The sequence below is a fragment of the Motacilla alba genome, chromosome 3 (assembly GCF_015832195.1).
Source record: "Motacilla alba alba isolate MOTALB_02 chromosome 3, Motacilla_alba_V1.0_pri, whole genome shotgun sequence".
NCBI lineage: Eukaryota > Metazoa > Chordata > Aves > Passeriformes > Motacillidae > Motacilla > Motacilla alba.
In genome coordinates, this window is record NC_052018.1 from 32,378,619 (window position 1) to 32,401,724 (window position 23,106).

At 36.0% G+C, this 23,106-nt stretch overlaps 1 protein-coding gene across 1 annotated transcript in view; it reads left to right on the top strand.

Annotated features, from left to right (window-relative positions):
- The window catches only part of MEI4 (meiotic double-stranded break formation protein 4), an 88,985-nt gene that overhangs the window by 38,631 nt on the left and 27,248 nt on the right, over window positions 1-23,106 (top strand). Inside the window, exons 5-6 of the mRNA XM_038132145.1 lie at window positions 6,760-7,319; window positions 18,023-18,154. Of these exons, the coding sequence (XP_037988073.1) occupies window positions 6,760-7,319; window positions 18,023-18,154 (692 nt within the window). The remainder of the gene's footprint in view (window positions 1-6,759; window positions 7,320-18,022; window positions 18,155-23,106) is intronic.

Sequence of the window (23,106 nt, forward strand, 5' to 3'; positions counted from 1 at the left end):
CTGAATAATTGGATTTCAAACTTCTGAAAGGGCAAAGCTCTCCATCATGACTTAAGTAATATAGCTTGCGATGTTTCCTCTGCCTCCTTACATTAAAAGGAGTGGTGAGAGAACACAATTGATAATAGATTTTTTAAGCTCATTTTCAAAGAGAAACCAATCAGATGAATTCAGAAAGGTCAGACCAAAACCTGAAGATTTCCTCAGTGGGTATGTTATCTGCAGCCTCATAAAGGAGTCTTCCTTGTTAGTGGGGTTAACAGCAGTCCACATCTGACTGAATGGTAATGATGCAAACACATTAGTCTATTAGGGAGAATTATTTCCCTCCCCAGAAGATAGATGAAATAGTGTGAAATGTTCACATATGTTGTAAATAGCACTTAGCAACAATTTTAGTTCCCATGACATGGTACTAAGGTAGAGGACTACGGACTAGAATTTCCAAGTTATCATGGTATGTTTAAGGAAAAGCTATTTTCTCAGGTTGGCATGTTTAAATGAGCTGCTGTTACAGATTGCTGTGTCCTGTCATCACTTTCCTCCGCTGGTATTTGGAAGGAGTACAAAAGCACAATTGCAGAGGAACTGTCAGCCTCTGAGGGGTATCTGTTACTTCTTGCTTTTTCTATCTTCCTTTTTCTAAGGTCAGAGGATTCTCCATTGGGCAGCAGTCAATTCTTAATTTGATGTTGCCATGGAAAACAGTTCTGATTATTTTTTCAGGTGCTTAGGGATGTGATGTTTCTGCATAAAGACATTCTACCTCCCCACTTCTTGCTTCCCCATCCCCTCAGATAAAAATAGGTGTCTTTCTCTCCATTCAGATCCATAAGGGCAGCCCAGTGTGTCATCTCAATATTTTTTCCTCTAAGGCTTAGAGGTGTCAGGCAAACAGTACTTCAAAAATGTAATTCGACATCTTAAGTGTACTGGTGTACTCCCATGCATCTACCAGGGGTAATAATGCAAGTAGGCAGCATGACAAGGAGTGTCTCACAACCTAAGTATTTTATGCTTTTATGAGGAGAACAAAGAAAATAAAGCAGATCTGTGAGATGGCAAAAATGAAGTTAAATTGTGTTTAACACAAATTTATAGGAATATGGCTCTTGGAATATGATGATGAGATAAATCTGTTCTCCATAATTGTATTGACACAATGGGGAACTTTATGAAAGCTGAAGCCTTTTCAAGATAATTAAATAAGTTAATTTGCAATCTGTAAAAAGCACCAGCTGGAGTGTAATGATTCATTGAAATTTCAGAGTACTGCTCCTCCCATGGATAACAGGTCTGTTTTGGTTGTGGAAACTTTCTCCCTTTGAAAGCAGGTGCTGCCTGTCTTATCTGATGGCATTGCTACAGCTGTTCTAAGTACATAATTGGGGCAAAAGGACCCAAGAAACATCCTTTTCTTTCCAGATTTCTGTGTAAGGAACCATTTAGGGGCAAAACCAACCCAGTTTTTCCAGCAAGAGAAAGGGTTTGTTATTATTTTATTTATTTGTTCTAAGATGTGTAATGATTATTAGGAATAAGATTCATAAAAGCAAGTGGGAATCATAGTTTAGTGTAGATTATTTTCTTTTCTTCTGGGTAACAGACTGATAGTTTTGGGGAAAACTGGATGTATATGGTAAAAACAGGTTATAAAGTGGAAATTAGGATCCTTTTGCCTTTAAATCTGCTGTGGGAAGCTAAGAATCAGTCAGTTTTTTCCCTGGATATACAGAATCACAGAATGGTGGCGGTTGGAAGGGGCTACTGAAGATCATCTTGTCCAAGCCTCTTGTCAAGCATGGTTGTCTAGAGCCAGTTGTACAGGACTGTGTCCAGACACTTTCTAAGTATCTCTGAGAATGGAGGTTTCACAACCCTTTTGGGCAACCTTAACCCAACTCAAACTTAGAATCTAGTTCCTCAAGGAGATCTTTGTTTGCGTCCTTCTGGATATATATACAGAAAAGCCAAGCATCTATACGATGTTGTATTCAAGAGAAGCAATGTTTTTAGGAAGTTACACTTTAGCTGACTTTTTAAGGAGTCCACCTCATTTTAGCTTTCATCTCACTCCCATTCCATCCAAGATCATTGCAGTCTTCATTGGCTGCTATTTCCTGTCTCTTAGCAAAGCTCAGTTTGTTTCATAATGCAGAGCATTTTTAATAAGACGTAATGCTTACAGTTTAGTATTGCCAGTTCAGTCAGGTAGTCTATTTAGAGATAACATTAATTCATTTATTATTTTGAAAAATCCCCTATCTGGCTTAGAACTCAAATTTCAGTCAAATCATTGAGATGATCAATATTGTAAAGCTTGTCAGATCTTTTGTTGTCAAAGCTTCTTGGTGAGCATTAACTGACCCAAATCTGTATGTTTGTCACCTGATTATTTACCCTTTCATATATTTACTGCAAGTTTGCTTTGTTTCACTCGAATTACAGAAGATTTGTGCTGTCATCTACAGACATCCCTTAAAAATGAACATTTATATCCTCAAAATCCTTCTCAGTTCTTAGTGAATTCTAAACATTTAGGGGCTTTATGTAAGCAAAATCCCTAACAAATTGAAGTATATGCCTCTAAGCCTTTAGAGAAGCACTTAAATCCTGGCATTGAACAATTTGAGAATTTTACATACTCAGTCCTATAGTAATTTCTGTGAAATTATTCCTAAATGGGATAAAATACGTCAGCATGCATCTTTAGCATTAAAAAGCATAAAAAAGCACCTTGCATTCAAGCAAAGGACCTTTCTTTTCCAAGCCAGTTACAAAAAAACCCCCATGGAGATGCAGAAGCAAAGTGTGGGATACAAGGCTTCTAAGACTTCTTTTGTGGAGAATTCTAATAATATCTTGTTATAATATTTTGGAATTATTATTATGGAATAATGAAAATAGGAGTTTGGCTTGGTTCCGATGGCGTGCTAAACACATAAGAGTTCATGAGGAGGAGAGAGTTATTTTTTACTCAACCAGTCAGCTTAGTTGGTAATGAGAACAGTAGAACAGAGGCAGAATTACATAAGAAAGAAAGGCAAAGAAAATGTATGGGTTTTTAAATAAGAGAATAAACATGATTCATTGTTCATGGAAAGTGCACTTCAAACAAACCGATCAATGAAAATTAAATGAAGAATAACAGAGCTCTGAAAAATGTAGATGTGGACATAATTTCACTTACATTTTCATTTCCTTTTAGAGGTTATTGACTGAACACCTACTTGGAAAGCAGAATGCTATGAATGTCTCATTTTTAGTTGTCTCTTGTTTTTTCTTTGAGAAGTGGAACTGAGAGTATCAACTGTAACTGAGTTTTAAGAGAACTTTACATGCCTGATGTCAATGGTTTTGATTTTCAAGTGATAATCCATGTGTCTACACATGAAATGAGGGAATATAAACAATGTCTAATGCTTGAAACTGAAGTAATTTTTTCTTTGCAGAATTGAGATCATGTCTTCACTTTGCTTTTCACCTCTGCCAACTTCAAGCCACTTTTCTGTTCTGCAGTCCCTCTTGGTGGTGAAACTGCAGATAGATTAAGTTTTTCAGAAGACTTGAAGATCATTTTCCCATTTTACAGCAGTTGCATCAGTTGGGGACCCTTCTTCCAGGTTTTAAATGTAGAACTACTTGTAGCATTTGGCATTTGTCTTTCAAATGTTCTCCAGTCTGAGGCAGCCACCAGCAGAGTGTCTTAAGAAAGCATCTTCCACCGCCCCAGCTCCTACTGCACGGATCTCGTACAAGCTGCCTCTTCTGCTCTGCACTGGGTAGTGAGAGAATGAGTGTTGGAGATGGGATTGACTTTGGTGTTTTCTAGAGCTCTGCTTCCTTAGGACTAGCTGGAGGCTCCCTGTTCTCTAATCATGGGGCTGGTTGGCGTCTCACCAATGAAAGCCTCTGTTTTGTGGTCCCACAGCAGTGTGTAAGCTCTGAGTTCTAGCACACCTTCTTGACACACTGCACAGTATGTAAGTCACTCCCTCATCGCTTGAGTGGCTTCTGATTTTCAGGCCATACTTTTTCTGCAACAGTTGATATGTGTAGAGGAGGGTGAGTTCTTCAGCCTTTGCACCCCAAGGTTCTTTGTGGGACCACATTTTGCTTTGTTTGGGGTTCAGGAGCTTGCTTTGTTTTTTAGCTCAGGACCTTAGTTTAGTAAGGAACTAAAGTACTTAATAAGAATTAAGAACTTAAATATTTAATGAATTTGATGTGACAAATTTGAGGAGACTGTAAAATTGTTCACGACCAGATATTTCATTAACTTATGGTGTTGTAAAAATTGTGGTCACTTTATCACACACACTAAATTTTCATATTTCTTGTTCCAATGCACTTACAGCCAAATATTCTTGAAATTAGTATTTAAAGATTCTTGTTAGTCTGAGGCAGGCTTAATGCACATTTCTGGGTTTTGGTTTTTTTTTTTTACTTGATAACCACATGGTGTGAACAGCAAGACTGCTTTCTCATTTGAATAGCAGGTAAGTACAAAGTAATGAGTTTATTTTCTTTCAAGAAAAAATTACAAGCTATTTCTAGACATTTAGAGGGAAATAATGAGTATTTCCTGGTGCATTGTTATTTTTTTTTTTTTTTACAGCGTAACTGCCGCCTCCTCCCCAAATGACTGGAACATGTAAATGGCTTAACAATTTTAAGCATTTTGTATTATTCATTTAGCTGGAAATACAGTGATATTGGGGACTTAATGTAACAGGGTTTTCTGGAAGCTCATTGGGGAACAGGAGTTTGATATTGCAGTGGCTAGGAACCTAACCATAAATGCAATATTGTCTCCTAGTAGAAGGAGTGTTTCATTGAATACCTTACCTCTTTTTTTGGGGAACATCTTAAGTTTGATTTCTATGGATATTGCTGTGCTATTCTTCCCTTTTTCTTCCCATTACTTCACCTTTCTTTCACTTCTTCAGTGTTTGTTTTTTTGGCATTTTTTTTACACTTCCTCAAGAGAATCAGAAAACATACATATGGGGTTTTTGCACATAGTTCTTGCTTTGCTACTTCTGACATTAAATCCTCATGAGCAATTTTCATGGAGTCCCACGGGATTGAGAACGGGAACAAAAACACCCCGTAGTGGAACTCACAGTGGATTCCCTGGAAGGGCTTATTTTCCTTAAATGGCACCAAAAACCACTTTTCAATTTTTTTTTCTTCTGAAATGTGTTTTGCTCAAACCCTAGGGAGAGAAGGCATGAAAGATGGATTCCTGTTCTTGTTAGTCAGACCATGGGAAGTGTGCTTTGCTTCTTTGCTTACTTTCCAAGTTTAAAATGCTAGGCTGGCCTTAAATGTCCAGCTTTTCCTACCTCCTGGAAATGGCAGTTGATTTCCCTACAGTTAGCCCTTTCATTTTGAGTGAGTTGGTGCCAATACCGTGCAATTTCAAATATGTCTGAATGTTAAAGACATGAAACTCAACAATAAATAAATAAACCACATTACCAGTTTTGATCTCAATAATAGTACTTTTATTGGTAGTGGTATGTTTTCAGAGACTGAATTGATGGTCAGAATTTAATTTGAAATGGTGAATTTAATGAAGTTCATATTAAAAGTTTTGAGTAGTGTTTTATTAACATACAGAATACTGTAGGTTGCTGCTTAGGGATGTTTTCCGTGTTAAAAATGCTTTTTTTTAACTTGCTATGAAATATAACATCTATTTCCTGTGTGGCCAAACCATCTCTAATTTGTTTTAATTAATTTAAGAGGAGTATGGTAGTGCATGGCATCCTTGTGGAAAATGAACAGTATAGGCAAGTTTTCCAAAACTGAGAGGGGAAGCAGGGCTGAGCCAGGAGTTGGTCAGATGGGGTTCAAGCTTTGCGTCGTGGCACCGAGATGTTTATGGGTGTTGGTCTTACACTTCACTTCTCTGTTTTGACTGTAATCTTTTGGCATAGGTAGCATGTAGAACAGGTGTCTTTTGTCACCTAGAGCTGAGTTTATGTCAAGAGGCATTGCCTTAAACGTATTTAATGGGTGAAATGGGATGAAAGAGATTCTACAGCAGCACACGAAAGTAATTTATTGGTGTGAATGTACTGTATACTCTTGTAATTTAGTTTGTGTGTCTTTGAAGGAGATGGTATGAGATAGGTGATGACTGAAGAAGCTTTGATTCTGAATGTTCCTCTTTGTTAAATAATGAAAAAAATCAAACCTAATGTTCTGTTCAACTTTGACTGTTAGAATTTCCTACCTGACTGAGGAGAGAGAGTATACATAAAGAAGAATATTTTATTTGATGCAGTTATAGTAACAGACTTGCACTGCCTTTTCAAAACAGTCTGAGCTTTTTAGAATAAAAGCAATGAAAATGTTTGGAGGACCAGAAATTTACACTCATTTTCTTCCCTGGAAATTAATGGGAGTATAGATATTCACTTAAATTGTTTGGTTTATGTCTACTTAAATTGTATATAGGAAAATTTAAAATTTCTGACAGTTTTAAACTCAAAATTACTGTTCATATTACTATGAGCATAAAACATCTTGTTCACAAATAGACATTAACTTCTGAAATTTTTTATTTGGATTTAAAAATATCTTCTTCCACAGCTAAATTCTAGTCATGAGAAGTTCTTGGGGAGCCAACATACGCATGTATTATGTGATTTTTGTGTGGAAGCAAAGAAGTATAAAAGTATAAATGGCACATTCAATAAGCATGTATTTAAGCATTGCACAAATGTAATTTTCATGTTTGCATTTCAGGAAAACAGGATACCTCTGCTGAAACTCTTCTGGGTCGGGAATCTGTAAACCCTACAAGTTACTCAAGCCAGCTGGAAGACTCTGGATGTGACGTCTGTAATGACTCTCCATTTGATTCTTTAGGCATAGCTTCAGATTTTCACCAATCTGAGCATAATGTCAACACTTCTAAACATTGGTTGGAAAGAGTTCCCCCACTAAATCTTCGCCATGTTAGCAAGGAGCAATCTCTGTCTGCTCCAGTGCATTTTTTGCAACGTTTGCTTGAAATAAGAAAACTGTCAGAAGGAGGAATTCTTCAAGCAGACTTCTCGGAGCTTGAGAATGATTCTTTTACCATATGCAGTTCAGTGTCTCAGTTGCTTGATGGACTGACTTTTTTTTACAACAGTCCTAAATTCCCAGCTCCAGGTTTCCTTACTGAAGGAGTTTGTGTTTTGCTCAGTTTAATAACTGATAGTAAATTATCAAATCATGTTTTGAAGAAATGTTTCAAGAAGATAGAAGAATTTAAGAAAAATCTAATTGAAATTATTTTAAGAAATAGGAGTGTCAATAGGGTGAGTTTAAAACTTTCCTTCTTTCATATCCCACTTCCATATACTGTAATATTCTCCTGGTTTTATGCACTTTTAAAATACCAGTTAGTATTATATTTTGAAGGGCACCAGAGATTTTTGTGATTGGTTTTTTTTCGGCAATATGGATAATAAATGCTCTGAAGCACTTGAAAAAGTTCTTGCTCATGCATGCAAGAACTGCTAGCCTATTCCCAAGTACAGAACTTCTAAATAACTGATAAAAAAGCATTTCAAAGTAACTTTATAGATAATATGCAGGAAAAACACATTGTTTCTCTTGCTATATGGAGATATACTGTAGATATTCGTTCATATGTAATGAACTTTTATTCTTTTTTGAGCATCTGAATAAAATAGTTTGTTTGCTTCAGATAGCCATCATTCTCTAGCTACTTGCAAATTTGTGTTTTAAAAATATATAAGCAAATGAGTGAAGAGTTAAAAAAATAATGTCCCCATCAGAAACAAGTAGGACTGAATTGCATTTTGTTTGTATTCATCAGTGTGTGTTGTTCCATGCATCATCTTGTTAATTTCCATATTCAGCTGAAATATCCCTGGTCTTCACAAGATGCCCTACAGGTAGTGAATTTCATTGCCTGTTATAAGATTTTTTGGTTTTATTCTGGATTTTAGAGTATCTTGGAGCAGACACGATGGTGGTATTTTTTGACACTTAGATGTACCAATTTAATGTCCCCATGTAAGTAACTATGCTACCATAAGAGCAAATTATCTTATCCTTGTAATTCTTGGAGCCTAAAGAATGTTTACTGGGTACTAGGTCCCTATTCTAGAATAAATTCTAAAGTTGCCTCTCTCAAAATGAGAGCCTGGACATCTGATATGCCTATGGATGGATGTACCCATTTGTCTTAATTTAAAGTGAATCCCACTCACTGTGTATTGAGTATTTATCACAGAACATGAACATCAAATATATATTGTCACCAAATTAAGAGGGCATTGGGTGAAAAGGATGTACCTGTGTTTTGGTTAGGAAGCATTCAGACTGAAATCTTTCCAGGACTAGAGCCTTGTGTTTCTAGAAGCAGAAACATTTCTGCTTTATTGACAACATGGTGCAAGACTCAGTTTTTAATTAGAGGTGTCCCTGATCAGTGTTTTGAAAGGATGTGACCTACATTCCATTTGTATGACATCAGGAATGGAGTTACACAGGTGTGACTCCTTTTGTGTGTGTGTGTGTGAGAGAGAGATCACTGGATACAAAAAAAAAAAGTTTGAACAGTCCTTCATTAAGGACTTCTTTATAATTGATGATGTCCAGAGTTTCCACCACTTCCCATCCTCTTCCTGAATGGGATGTCAGTAAATAATTGAAATAAGTTTAAGTGTGAAAGAGCAATCCAGAGATTATCCAGAGATGAATTTTCTGTTGATTGGAGGAATCTGGCAAGTTCTAAGTAAGAGGTGTCACATCTTAAATGGGAAAAAATACTCTGATAGATCAGGAGTGTTTCAGGCCTGCAAAGTATTTTTATGAATCATTCAGGAGAGATGGAGTACGTCCACATAATTTGAAAGTGGCATATTTTCTCTGAATAACTTCACTAAAACAGATGGCTTTTTATGAGATGTCTTGTATCTTGCTTCCACCAAAATATTGACGTAAGAGTCATTACTACTGGCAGCCATTACTTCAGTCAAACAGATCCAAAGAGTTTAAAAATTGTATAAACAAAGAGATAATCTTGGAGGTTTCCAGATTAGAGGTTTGGTTTTCTTTAAACTGAATGGAAAATGGAAATAAACATGTAGCATTCAGAATTGGTAGTGTAAATTTTATCATGTGCTGTGTACCAGATATCTCCCAGGAGCACTTTATACAGGTGCTGATTGAAATATCACAATTATAGGTTTAAAAAAAAATTACCATTACTTACAAGGCTACATTCTGGAAAGAGTCGCAACCTGTATGAATTTCAGTTACGGGAAAATACTTAAATCCCTCCAGCATAAAAATATTAAGAATTTTGTTGCATCTAACCTTATTGTCAGAAAGCATTTGTATAGACAGCCATGCAGTGATGTACTGTTTGACACAGCTTTCCCTTTATCATCCTCATCATTAAAACTAAAGGATCTTGCAAGAAGGACAAAGGTCTGTGAGAAATACCGTCAAAAACCTCACAGAGAGGAGTGGCTGTGGATTACACCTAATTAATTAATTACATCTTCAAAAGCAATGTCAGTTTTTTTCAGAGCAAGTTAAATAACTTTAATTAATCTTTGAGAACTGGGAAAGGAATCATTATCTCTATCTTGGATGTAAAGGAATAAAAACAGCAGCAGAATTACTTGCTGTAACTGTAGAGTCCTATTGTTTGAAATGTTTCTAATTATAAAGCATTGGAAGCTGTAAGAACCAACAAAGATGTGAATTCAGATTTTTTTTCCTGGATTCAGCTGCATAAAGCTGCCTAAACTCTTGGCTAGAGTCTGACCTGAAGCTCCAAACTGACATAGGTATCAAAAGGAAAAAAAAAAAAGTTGGTCATTATGTGGCAGAAACTAAAAGGTAATTTTACATAAAATATTCAATTATTTATATTAAAAAAATAAAAATAGCCTCTTGAATTTCCCTTTTTTAAATTTTCTCTTTTCCCTCTGTGTTTGGAGAGCAGCTCAGAAATATGCACACAGTTGTTAGACACACAGTCTTTTGGAATAAACCTTCTGGAAATATCCCAAAAAAGGAGCCTCAAGTCACAGCTGCTCAGCATGAGGCATGAATTTTCAGAGGTTCAACCATCTGTGCAAGGCCTAACTTTGCACCTTCTGCTGGTGTGGTTTTGCATCCCTGCATGGCTGCCACAGAAAAGCCTTGGAGGATCCTGTGTCTAACTCTGGTACAGATAAACTGCTGCTTTCATGCAGCAAAATGTGTGACAGTCACTGCTGGTCTGTGGTGCAAGTGCTCTGTTCATAACCAATTTTTGAGTCCTCAGCACTGAGACCTTTGGGGGTTTGTAGGGGTGTGTATTGCCTTGCAGTTTGCAAGTTGTTCATTTGTGTTGAGTCACTCCACTGACACACTCTGCTATGTCAGCAGAACCACTGTTGTATTTATGTAGGTTCCTTGCAAGTCCTGCTTGCAAGCAGACCAAAGGTACTATAATACTCTGTGAGATTGTATTCACTTGGCAGAGCCACTGGCTCTGGCTTTCAAATGGACTCTACAACCTGTCAAAACATGGGAAAACATTTTGCATGGAAAACTCTGGTAGGAGCTGTGAGTATAATTACGGCTCCAGTGGAGTAGAAACTTCATAAAGGAAACACTGGAACATTGTTTTTTGCTTAATCTACCTGCTTGAGATTTGACAATGTTTGTCTTCATCCACCTCCACAGAGACACAGCAAAATGTACATTTCTCCTGCTCCTGGTTGCATCACTCACTCACTGCAGTGTGCCTATTGTGTTGATGTTTGAATTTGTTGTCCAGAATGTGTTTGAACTGGGGATCATTTCTCCTATATCAGAAGAATACAACAGTTGGAGGCACTGGGGATTCCCAACTCCCTGTGCTGTTTAGGGTAGCATATGTGTTTTGTAATTCTGGTGGTGATTTTGGACAGCTCAGGGCAGTAGAGCACTTCAGAGATGACATCATGGAGCTTGCCTGGAAGCCTTCTGAGGTGAATCTGGCTTGCAGTAGGTTCATAATATATGGAATTAGCTTTAAAAGTCAAATCTGTCTAACAGAAATTAAGGTGCTTTATATGTGTCATATTTACACCTCTTGTCTATACAGCTGCGTGAAACTTCAAAACAGTTATTGAAAGGGAATTAAGAGTCTCATTTGTTACTTTGGAGATAGAAGAAAAATAGGTTTATCTTTAGCCCCTTTCAGTGCCATTCAGTTGTGTTCAAAGCTGTCATGGCCGAGTATGTCACAGGGTGCTGCATTACGTGGGATTTCTGTGGTGTGATCCTTAGTGGTGTCACACCAGTTTGCCAGCACTGTAGACAATTCAGTTCACTGGTTGTACTTCTTTTAGGTGCAGTTGATACTGTAATTCAGAACCTGGGTAATGCACCTATTACAGGCCAAAAGATCCTGGTCTTCACCCTGGGTTTTTTACAGAGATCTCTGTGTGTTTCTTGGACCTCATGTTTTAAGGAGTTAACCTTAAAACACAAAGACTCTACTTTTGGGATTCTAATGTTGAGCTGTGTTGGACTCCTGTTCAACAAATACCTCATCTCTCTGGCCCATCTGTCTCATTATCTCTTTCAAACAAGACCTAGAAAGAAGAGAGATGTGTTTCAGTGGTCTGTTGTTGTTTGCTTCTTCTCATGCTATGTTTAAAACATCCATACTGACTTTGAAGATGATGTTGTTAAGTCATGAATTGCCGCTCCAGTCAACACACACAAAAAAAGATTATGTGATACTTCCTTTTTTTTTTAACCTTTTTCTTTCTCAGAACTTGGCTACCTTTTGTGTAGTTGTTTTGAAGTTACTAGCATTAACAGCATCTGGAGGGACACTGAGACATCAACATAATTTTAGGAACTTCTCTTTTCCAGTTTGGGACTTTACTACCCATTTTAATTTTTCCCTCATGTTTCGTCTAAAAGCCTTTATGTAAAATTTTGCCACTGCTCAAAATACTACTATTGAAAACATTTAAAAGAAAAGCAAATACAGGACTTCTGAAAAGTATTTTACTGCCTTTACTGAGTATTTGTGTGAGAAAGAATTCACAATTCTTCATTAAAATAACAAGTTGAAAAGTAATACAATTATATAATGAAATGTATATGTGTGCTTGTGCAGTTAAAACAGCACGCATTCATCAGAAACATGGTTTTGAATCTTTTCTTATCTAAGATACAATTTGTATGATTCATTAATGACTGAATTTTCCTGGAAGAGAGTAGTCATAAACTTACTCTGATGCTTGAATACATGCAACAGTATGCATTTAATACATGCTGCAGCTAGTTGTGGTTGACAATAAATTTCCCCAACTGTGTATAGGTTTGCAGTATCTTTTGTCAGCCACAGGTAAGACAGGACTTAATTCATTGGTTTGCAAGAATCTTTCCTGCTTAGGGACAAATAAGATTTAGAAATAGTTATTCATGTCACTGGTGGTTTTCAAGTGTAAAATGAGCAGGCTTCAGTTTTCCTAATTAATTGTGTTCCAAGGGGAATACTATGGGTGCATTTTCATCTGCCAAAAGATTTTGCTTTTATAGGGGAAAAGCACTTCATTTGTATGAATATTAAAACATGTTGTCTGGATTTTGAGGTCTTGTAAGAGTCAATGCTTGAATCTCTTGATTATTGAATTAAATTTTCTCAGCAATCTGTTGTCCTTATGTAGAGATGGCAAGTCAAATGGTAATCAGAATCCATTGTCTTGAAAATTGCTACTGTCTAAAGCAATCACCAAACTGACTGACCCTCATTTACTTCAGTAAAGTGGATCTTAGAAGTAACTTAGACAAGAATGAATTAAAGAAAATGTTGTCCATCTTCAGCCAGCTTCAGCTGATGCAGATCATACACTAAGGCTACAATTATGGAAGAAATACAGAACAAAGTTAGCTTGTCCAGCAGATGCTGAGTGGGCTGAAGCTCCCCATCAGGACAAGAGCCTGTGAGCTTAATGCCTCTTGCAAAAAGACTTAGTCAATAGGCTCCCCGTGATCAAGGGCATATAGTAAACCCCAGTCACAAGGTTCCCTTTGTTGCCCCAGTCTCTGATTCCTGCCCACAGGCTTTTAAGCTGCTCTTGGTTGTTCTTCTAAGACAACTATCCACACTCAATCCAGCTCTTGAGGCAGAGAGCTCTTGAGGCTCTACTTCTCTTTCCTCCCCTGTCTATTCTGAACACTTTAGCCTTTAATAATTATGTTCCAGTCATGGGATTTTTTCCACTGAGTTTCAGTAATGGCAACAAGGTTGTAGCTTTCTAGCAGCACAGTGGCTTCCAGCTCCTCCAGTTTTTGCCCATGCGGTGTGCATTGGTGTAAAGGCACCTCAGCTGAGTTGTCAGCCATGTCACTTTCCTAGAGCAACACCCATGAATTCATTTGAGACATTTGCCTCCCTGGTGTTTCCCTGTTGGCTTCTGTTACCTCAGGAGTCCCTGGCTCATCTCCCTAAGACTGCAGGTGTGCTTCGGTGCGGCTAGCACATTTCCGAATCATCAGCAGAGGATCCTCACTAGCACGCCATGGCTCTAATCTTTGCATCTCACCCCACAGCATGCCAGGGACGTGCCTGACACTGAGAGCCAGCAGTGGAGCCAACTGATGGTTCTAGTGGAGAACATTAGGTTAAGAAGAGTGAAAAAAGCATGAACAAGATTATGAAAGAGGGGAAGTTCAGCCCAGGTATTAAGAAGAAATTCTGTACTGTGAGGGTGGTAAGATGCTGAAACAGGTTGCCCTTAGAAATTGTGCATGTGCCAGGCCTGCCACTGTTCAAGGTCAGGCTGGATGAGGCTTTGAGCAGGCTGGTCTAGTGGGAGATATCTCTGCCCATGGCAGAGAGGGTTGGGAGTAGATGATCTTTAAGGTCCCTTCCAACCTTTACATTCCATGATTGTATGATTCTGTGAAGGGGTAAGGGCAGAGTAAGGGCTGGAGATGTGGTCTACAGAGCAAAGAGTTGAAATAATATGTATAAATTTTTGAGACTGATGGAAGAAATCTTGGCAAGTAATCAGGAAGAGAGAGATACATGAGAAGAATCAATTAACAAAGGAAGCAATGTGAAGATAAGAAAAGGGGTACTAATGTTCTCTGTATAAAAGTGAGGTTTTCAGCTGGCATTGATGATTAGGAGTGGAAGTCAGGTTGGACTAAATGGGCAAGGGTAATGTGAAATCAGAGATGAAAATAGTTTTGTTTGTAAGACTTCACAATTTGAGAATTCCTGCAATAATTATTTCCTGTCCTGTATTGCCAAATATGCCAGTTTATTAGGAAAGAGAGCTGTTACTTGGGACAAAAGCTGTAAATTAGCAAAACAGAAAGTAAGGTGCAGTTGTCACAGCTGCATGGTGTAGTGAATCACACAACTCACGAAGGAATTAAACTCAGAAATTTTAGATATCCACTATTAAATAAAATCAAACATGCTGATAAATGACTTCTAAAAAACTAATTTCTTAAGTTTTTTATGCTGTTTCCTGGGAAACAGGGCTTATAGTGTGTGTGCTGTCTGCTTTGATTTTCAGTCATTTCCTCTGCAAGTAACTTTTAATAGCCAGCTTGAAATCACTTGGAAAGAAGTGAAAGGTCAATAATACCTTCAAGTAGGCTTTAAAATCTGTAGCTGGGTGAAGGAGAGGCTAAGTTAGTATGCCTGAGATAAGCTGAACGTTGACATTATATATTCATTTTGGCAATGGCCAGGTTGACAATGCACGCATCCTTCCCAGCTGCTGTCACAGCATTGCCCTCTCTTGCTCTGCACCCTGAATAATATGGAAGACAGTAGAACCTGGAGTGTGGGAGAAGGGCTAGGGAGAGGTGATGCAGGACCTGAACAGTGAACCAGGCTCCATTACTTCCTGTTTCTAATGGTATCTTTTTTACAATCCAGTTTTCTGACTGCTTTTACCTGAGGATTCCTGAAATGCATTGGTTTTATTTCATCCACAATGTTAAACAAGCCCAAGGGATTAAAAGATTTCTGTTCCTTTTTAACATTGGATAGATTAGAGCATATGCTTTTATCTTTAATGAAACTATATACTATTAGATTTTTTTTGTTTGAATGTTTCCAGAGTATAATTAGCAATACATGAGCATTTCTGTGCAACAAGGTCTTACTTTTGTTTGCTATTTGCAGATTCATTGCTTATATGTTGCATTGCTTATGTGCTTATTTGTTCTGCATGCATTTAATGCATACAATCTATGAGCATTATTTTAACCTTCTTTATTGTCTCTTATTTTCTTAAAATATTCTTATAGGAATGTGAGAGATCCACCAAGATACAATGTAAAACCTATGCTCCTTAATAAATCAGTGGGATTTTAAACATCAGTATTACTATTTATTAAATATAATTACAATATACTTTCTACAATATGTTACTGGGAAATATTTTATTATAAGGATACATTTAATAAGAATATTTATTAAATATTAATAAATTCATCAGTGGCATTTTTCAGTGCCATTGATACTCATCTCAAGTACCCTAAGTGACATTATTACAAAATACAAAATACCTACTTACTTCTCTTAGTAGAGGCTGAGTCTTTAAATTTCAAGGTCCCTTGTTATCTAGTCTTCAAAAATTCCAAATAGAAAATGGCAACTCTTACCAAACCATAAAAGATATGGACATTTTTTGAAATATTCTATTTTAGTTAAATCTCAGCTGCTAGCATTAATAATTGCACCAAAAAAAATCATTGCTTCATTATCTATCAAAAATTAAGTAAACAAATAGAAGAGAGCTTAAACAAGAACAACAATATTTATGTTTTACTGTGATCTTTGGGAGAGGTTACCTTGAAAAACTGCTCTGGATTGCCTAGTTTGTTTGCTCACCAAAGAAAAATTAGCAAGTATACTCAATGTTATGCTCTGAAAATATAGAACTGTAAAATTTGTATCCCTCCTTAATTTATTAAAAGAAATAAAATGAATGGTAACCTTACTAAAAAAATGTGCTATTTTTAAGCATATTGTAAACCTTCAGTTGAAGCAATTGTACCCTTGGGAACATGGGTGCTGTCAAGGCAGAGCTATTCAGGTGTTGCAAACTTGTTTCTAGTAGATACTGTGGAAGACAATTTCAAATGGTAATTTCAACTTTATTTTTAGAAAGAGGAGTCATTATTTTGTTTGGAAGGGTATATATTTCCAGTAAATGAAAGTCTCGTTTTAATTCTTATATTCTCGAAGGTAGGTGCATGCATTACATTATCCCTTCATATAATTTTCATTGTTTAGAAACCTATTTTTAACACATCTTCATTCACATTTCATATTTATAGACTCTTTGGTGTATATGTTGATGAATGATTCTGATTACACAGGTTTTCAAAGCTGTACGTGTAGAATTTATGAATTCTTTTTAATAGGAGGAGTTTACTTTGTATCTCCGCATGAAGATTTGATTCTGAACTTGAGACTTCTATGTCTTTTGTAGATTTCTTTTGATACTTGTTTTGGGATTACATGCAGAATTGAGATGATTGGGGGCAAAGTTTTATTAAAGTTGGATTGTTCTGACTGTGCATAGGAGTTGGGCAGGTGATAACCAAGCTGATCCAACTCTACCAGCTGGAAGAGGCTGGTAAATAGACATTGCATCACATGCTGATCAGGCAGTCAAGCAAGTCATGCAAAGCTGCCTAATTAATGGGTTTTACGGCAAAAGATTTCTGTCACCTCGCTGTCCACATACCTAGCCCAAAATTTGGTCAGTGACAATTTTACAGGAGACAGTGTTGAAAACCATGGTAAAGTCGAGGTAAATGTTTCCCCTAAAAAAAACCATGCTGACTGCTCCTGGAACACCTTCCTGCCTTTTGTGTGGAAAAGTTTTCCAGCAGGAGTCATCTAATGCAAGCTTGTAAATGGTGGGCAAGTATTTTTATTCATATAAATGTGTCTATATATCTATCTATATATATAGATAGATAGTTGTCTGCATGCATCTACACATGTGATTGGCTGGAGGTATAGTCTAGGTTGTTAATAGGATGCAGTAATCTGTTTTGAGTGGTTCAGACATCACAGTTGTTCTTAGGCATACAGATTTGTGTAAGAATATCCTTTTGTCAGTCAAAAATACTCATTTACAAAGAGTTACTGAATATTAATGTAGAGGATACACATTTATATAAAAACAAAAATTATAATAATTGTAACTAATGTGTCTTACTTGTTTGTCCTTTGGAATAACTGCAGTATATTTATGTCTAGAAAAATCTTGTGTACTTTGTAGAGAAGTATGCTTCATTACATAATAGCTATTTATTTCAATTTCAGGGAACAAAAAAACCAGGTTGTTTTGGGTTTTTTTAGTAGAAGAAACTGTGGCAAAAAATTACTAACATAATTCTCATGTAAGTCTACATCCCTCTTCTTGTGGTTCAGGAGAAATGCATTGTTAAAGAACAAGATGAAAGTGAATTGTTTGAATTTGAAAATACATACAGATACATAGTCTGCCTTCTAGCAGTTAGCATGTAATCATTTAATCATCTTCTAACAGTTAGCATTAAGTTTTTTTCCTGATAACTATATTGACAGAACATCCTAGTACAGCTCTCAGCTTACATGTTTGAATTTCAAAGAATTTGTTCATTAATTTGTCTAGCTGTGAAAAGCAGAAGAACTGTATAGGCAGAGTAGTCTCCAATTTGCTGTGTGAGGAGATGGGTATGATGACATCTAATCCTGAAAAGCAGTCCTGGGGAGTTCACACTTTTGGAGGAGTTTGTTCCTGTGACAGTTTCCTGTCATGTTAATCTTGTGAGGATGGATTTTGATTTCTCATAGTTCTCATATGTCTGTAATCAATAGAATTTTAAACACTAAAATTTTGCATTGGACTTTTCTCTTTAGTGTTTTAATACGTAACTCCCATTTCTACTTAAAGTAATCATTTGGGTTAAAAAAAATTGAGATGCATTTTGAAAGATTAATTTTACTGTTATTTCTCTTTAGTTTCAGGCACTGCATTCTGTATCACAAACGCTGGGTTTGATAGGAAGGAACAGCATACTAAGGAATTCTTTAATATCCCTTCTCCTATCGGGAGTCCGTCAGTTTGCTGAGCAGTTGTTGCAGGCACACCAGGTACCGTCATCTTTTCTTTTCGAGAAAGTCCAAAGAGTGGTGTTGGGCAGTGTTTTGGCTGTATTTATTTGTTTCTTAAAATGTAAAAAAAAAAAAAAAAGCATCATTCTATAGAATATTCAGATTTGAGGACCCAGAAATGCTAGGTGCTGCTTTAAAGAGCAAATTCAAAAAGAGAGGCATAAAGTAAGAGAAAATTCCATAGAGAAAGGTAGAATTATCAGACTGGATAATAAATAGACTATATAGGTTTTTAGATCATACTATATAATTTGCAAAATACTTGAACTAATGAGTTAGAAGACAGTACAATGTGTAAATTGTTGACTATGCAGGCAATACAACTTTGGTATTCAGCTAAACAGAAAATACAACTTCAGTATTCTCTCTCTAGCTCATGTAAAACTGGATAGTCAGCTGCTTTATTTTATTTTGGAATTAGATTTCATGTTTCACATTATTATTGTTTCAAATTATTAATTTTCCTGATGCAAAAGTTATCCAGCACATCGTATTGTATTTAGTTTGTTACAATGAGTAGGAGCTAAAGAGCAGAATAGAACTTTTGGTAAAATTTATTCTTAAGTTAAATCATTTCCAGTAAACTATAGAGAAAAGAGAGAGAGAATAAATGTTCCTTTAACATTTGAAAAAGAGATATATGAACTAAATAGGGGTTTCATAGATTTTTCATACGTTTGTATGTGTTGGTATGTATTTTATGCAAAAAGTTCAGCTTCACTTGGGATTGCAGCTTGATTTTACACTATCCTAAAAACATTTTATTTGGTGGAAAATAAATTTATTGATACCAAAAAACCTTCACCATATATTTATTTTGCAGTGGTCTAATTTAACAAAAGGCTTCAATGTTGCTCAAGCAGTCTTAACTTTTTCTCTCTAGGATATGATGTAGTAGTAAGTTTGGGCTGTTGGAGACGGGGTATGTAATTGCCAACCCAAATTTCTAGTATGTTTGAGTCATATTCTGAAAATGCCAGTTTTGAAAGAATCAGACAATGAGCTGTGCCTTATTTTAGGTTACTGTTAGCATACAAGGTTTATTGATGGCAACCAAAAGTCATCAGACTTTTGACAATTGTAAGGATTGGGAAGAGTGTAATTAAAAACAATAATTGTTTTTTTTAAGTTAAAAGCAGCTGTTCATTTTTAACATTATTAAATCTCACCTGTTTAACAGAATTGGTCATCTTTCTTTTCAGAGTTTTGCCAGTGGCAACGCAGAACCTTTCAGTTCTCCACAGTGATGTGAAACTCATACTGAGCATTGTGCTTTGCTGAGTTAGTTACTATGGAACTGCTTAACCTTGCCATACTATAATTATTTTTATTGCTTTCATATTTGGTGAAGCCTCAGGAGCTGGGCATCTGTCAATTTGCAGCTGATACTCTGTAGGACTTCGAAAAGCTGAAGTACATGTAGGGAAAGTAACTGAAGTTCTGGTTTGCTTAGCTTGTGGTGAAGTCAGTGTTTTTAAAGTTCAGGCATTTTTGCACTTAGTCCTAATAGATGTATTGTGTTCATTTATGAACCCTCATATATTCTGTATGCGTTAATATTCTGGAAATAAATCACAACAGGACTCAATTCTGATGGCCTAATTTATGGACCTGCTTCCAAATGTTTCTGAATTTGTGTAGCGTGACTTCTGGATATGAATATAAAAAGGATTAAAGTATTTTTTCTTGTTTTATAATCAAATCTAATGATACAATATCAATTTGAAATAAAACCCCCCAGCTTTAAAACAAAAACTCTTCATAAATAGTTAAATTGGGATTTGGCGAAAGATAATACTTCATATAATCAAACTTCATTAGCTGACAAGTATTCTAATTGTATTTTGTTACTTAAGCAAAACCACTGTTAATTGCAAAGAGTATCTCCCATTTAAAGCAATCAAATTAGAGATTCTTAATTTTAGTTATGATTAGAGGTGTGGAAATACATGAGATTTGTTTTGTATCATTGTTAGTTAGTTTTATTGTTGTTGGCACGTAGGAGAAATAAAGAATTATCTAAGGCATGTATCCAGGTTAGTTTGCAATTAACTTTTGAACATTTGATGGAAAACAGAAATTGAAAAAAATAGCTTATTCATCCAATCAAATATCTGTGTTATTTTTTATAGTAATAATTTTTTCATTGAAGATGGTTTTCAACACTGATTTGGAATAAAAACAACATTCTTTTTAATTTTTCTAAATGAATAATCTAGATAACTCAACATTTCTGTTTTAATTTCCTCATTAAGACTTGAGCTAAGTTCCAGGTAGTTTGCAAAATGCATGAATTCAAGAATATGCAACTTTATATTCCATCATGTCTTCAGTAGGAAGTGTGCTCAGCTCAACCCCTTGCAGGTTTGTGTATACATCTTTGATAAATATTGAAAATATTTTTCTTTCGAATTCTGACTGGTTTTAGAGAGTTTGTAACTGTGTCCTCTTGGAACAAGCTTATCAGTCTATGACCCACATTTCTAAAGCACTACCTGTGCCCTATGCTTTACAAATTAAAAAATTAGGTTGTCTATTGGAGAGTGTTTCTAATAAACTACAAGAGAAAAGTACAGAGATTACTCTGAATATTTTCTATTGTTGTCTAATTGGTTAAATCCTTTAATCTTACAATAGGTAAATTAATGTCAAATACACGAATCATAAAATTTTGTATGCCATATTTCCACATATTAAAATGGAAAGTAAAAGTAATTAAGGAACATGTAAAACAGTGTAGTTACCCTGATTTTCCACACAGTTAAGATGTTTTTTATGTTACTAAACTCTTAAGCAAGTTAGTAGTTTGCTTTAATTCATTTAAGTACTTCATTGTGGGCTCAAAGTAAAGCTCATACTTAAGTGCTTTGCTGACACAAGCATGCTGAATTTTAGTCAAAAGCGTATTAATATAAACTCAGATCTCTTTATTTTTACAGATGTTGTATGTGGTCTTTTGAGTTTTATGTATAATAGGAAGCTTTCATGCTTCATAAATAAAATTTATAAGAATACTGTAATTGAACCTTAACTTACTATGGAATAGAAATTTTCTGATCCCCAATTGAATTTCTACCGCAGAACAGATAGAACTGGAAGATACTAAGATTTCCGAAATGAAGATTTCAGATACTGTGGAAGATGGATTAGTTTTCAAATGTTGAGCTCTTCTCATGATAGCAGATTTTCCTTTATGATAACTTTCAAAGACAGAAGGCCAGAAATGGAAAGCACATAGTAGTTTACTGGGTTTACTGCTCATTTCTAACACCCCAGTATTAATTCCAAGAATTCTGAAAAAAAAAATTAGAAACCAGAAAATAGATTTTGAAATAGGAACGAAAGACATATTGTGAGGTTTTGGAAAGCTCTGTTACTCAGTAATTGCTGATGCATAGCTTGGGTAGCATTACCCAAGTTTTATATCACATTACTTTCTATATACCATTTTTACTTTTTTTAAAATTTAAAACAGTTTTATCACAAAAGCTGTACACTGTATAGCTGTTTGTTTGGGTTTTGTAATCAAAGCACCAAATTATATATAATTCTCAATATTATATGTAAGCATTAAGTCCAAATTCAGATGTGGGTGCTGACTGCTCATCTGAAATGAATGACAGCGGATATAAAGGGTGAGATTTTGTCTTTAGTTTTGGTGTATGTAGTAGACCTTGCTGTCTGCTTCTTGTAAAAGTCAAACAAGCAGCTAAGATTAGCTAAGCATTTGCCAACATGAAGATAGATAGTCATGCAAGGCTTTGTTGTATGTTACGTAAATTTTTGAGAATTGGGCTCATTACAACAAAACAGCTTTGACTCAGAAGAGCCAAAGGAGTTTGACATAAGGTAGGATTTGTCTCACTTGAATTCAGACTTCTATGATGTTTCCATCTGACTTTCTTACTTTAACTTTCCATTGTAGTCAAGGGAGGGGAAAAGTAATTTCTTGTTCAACCTATGTTCCCTTACATAATTATGATAATTGGTCCCAGAGTTGTTTGCTTCTTTCTTCTGGCTATGAGAAAGGACATTTAAGTTGATAACCTGAAATGCAGATATTTATGTTGAAAAATTCCAAAGTTAAGGGACAAAAATCCCATAATATCTCTACGAAAGTGTCTTTTTGGATGATCTGGGAAAGAATGTTATTTGAGCAATGACCTGATCCTGTAGAACATTGTAACAGGTAGTCATGCAAAGCATACTTCTGTCTGTACACTGACAAACTTATGTGAGTAACATTATTAGATGTTTGGAACAAGTTATATTTTAGTTACTGTAATTAATAAGTTAATGTAGTTATTATGTATTCAAATTCTGTTTGTGTCCACAAGAGGCTGGTGACCGATGATGATGGATTGTACAGGATATGTGGATTGGAGCTTCTTGTAAGGTGCATTCAGCCATGGTGTGTCTGATGCATGTGCCTCTAAACAGGCAGACCTTTAAAACCAGCAGTCCATGCAGGCAGTGTATTGAGGCAGAGAAAGAACCAAGGGGAGCACAGAAGCACTATGATTTTGGTATTTCCTGAGATTTTCATTGCTATTCAGCACTGTGTAGCTAACAGGCATGTCACTGGAATGTCGAACTGCACAGGAACAGCTCTATATGGAAGCAAATGAAGGGCTGAAATACTCCTGTGGCTGGAAAGCCTTTTTTTTTTCCTAGCTAGCCTGCAAATTAGAGGCTTTGTGAATATCAAGTTGCACTAGCTCAGTTGGTAATCAGTTCATCAAGGAAAATGGAGTTTTCCTGTGGCTGGGTTCAGCTAGATGATCTAAAGTTTTAAAGTGCTGAGAACTGAGTTATTAATGTCAGAGCTTGTCTTCATAAGCCCTTCTCCATGTATCCATTCTCTGTCCAATGGTTGCTCTGGGCAGGTGTGGTACACACCACATACTTTATTCCAAAGGCAAATGTGTCTA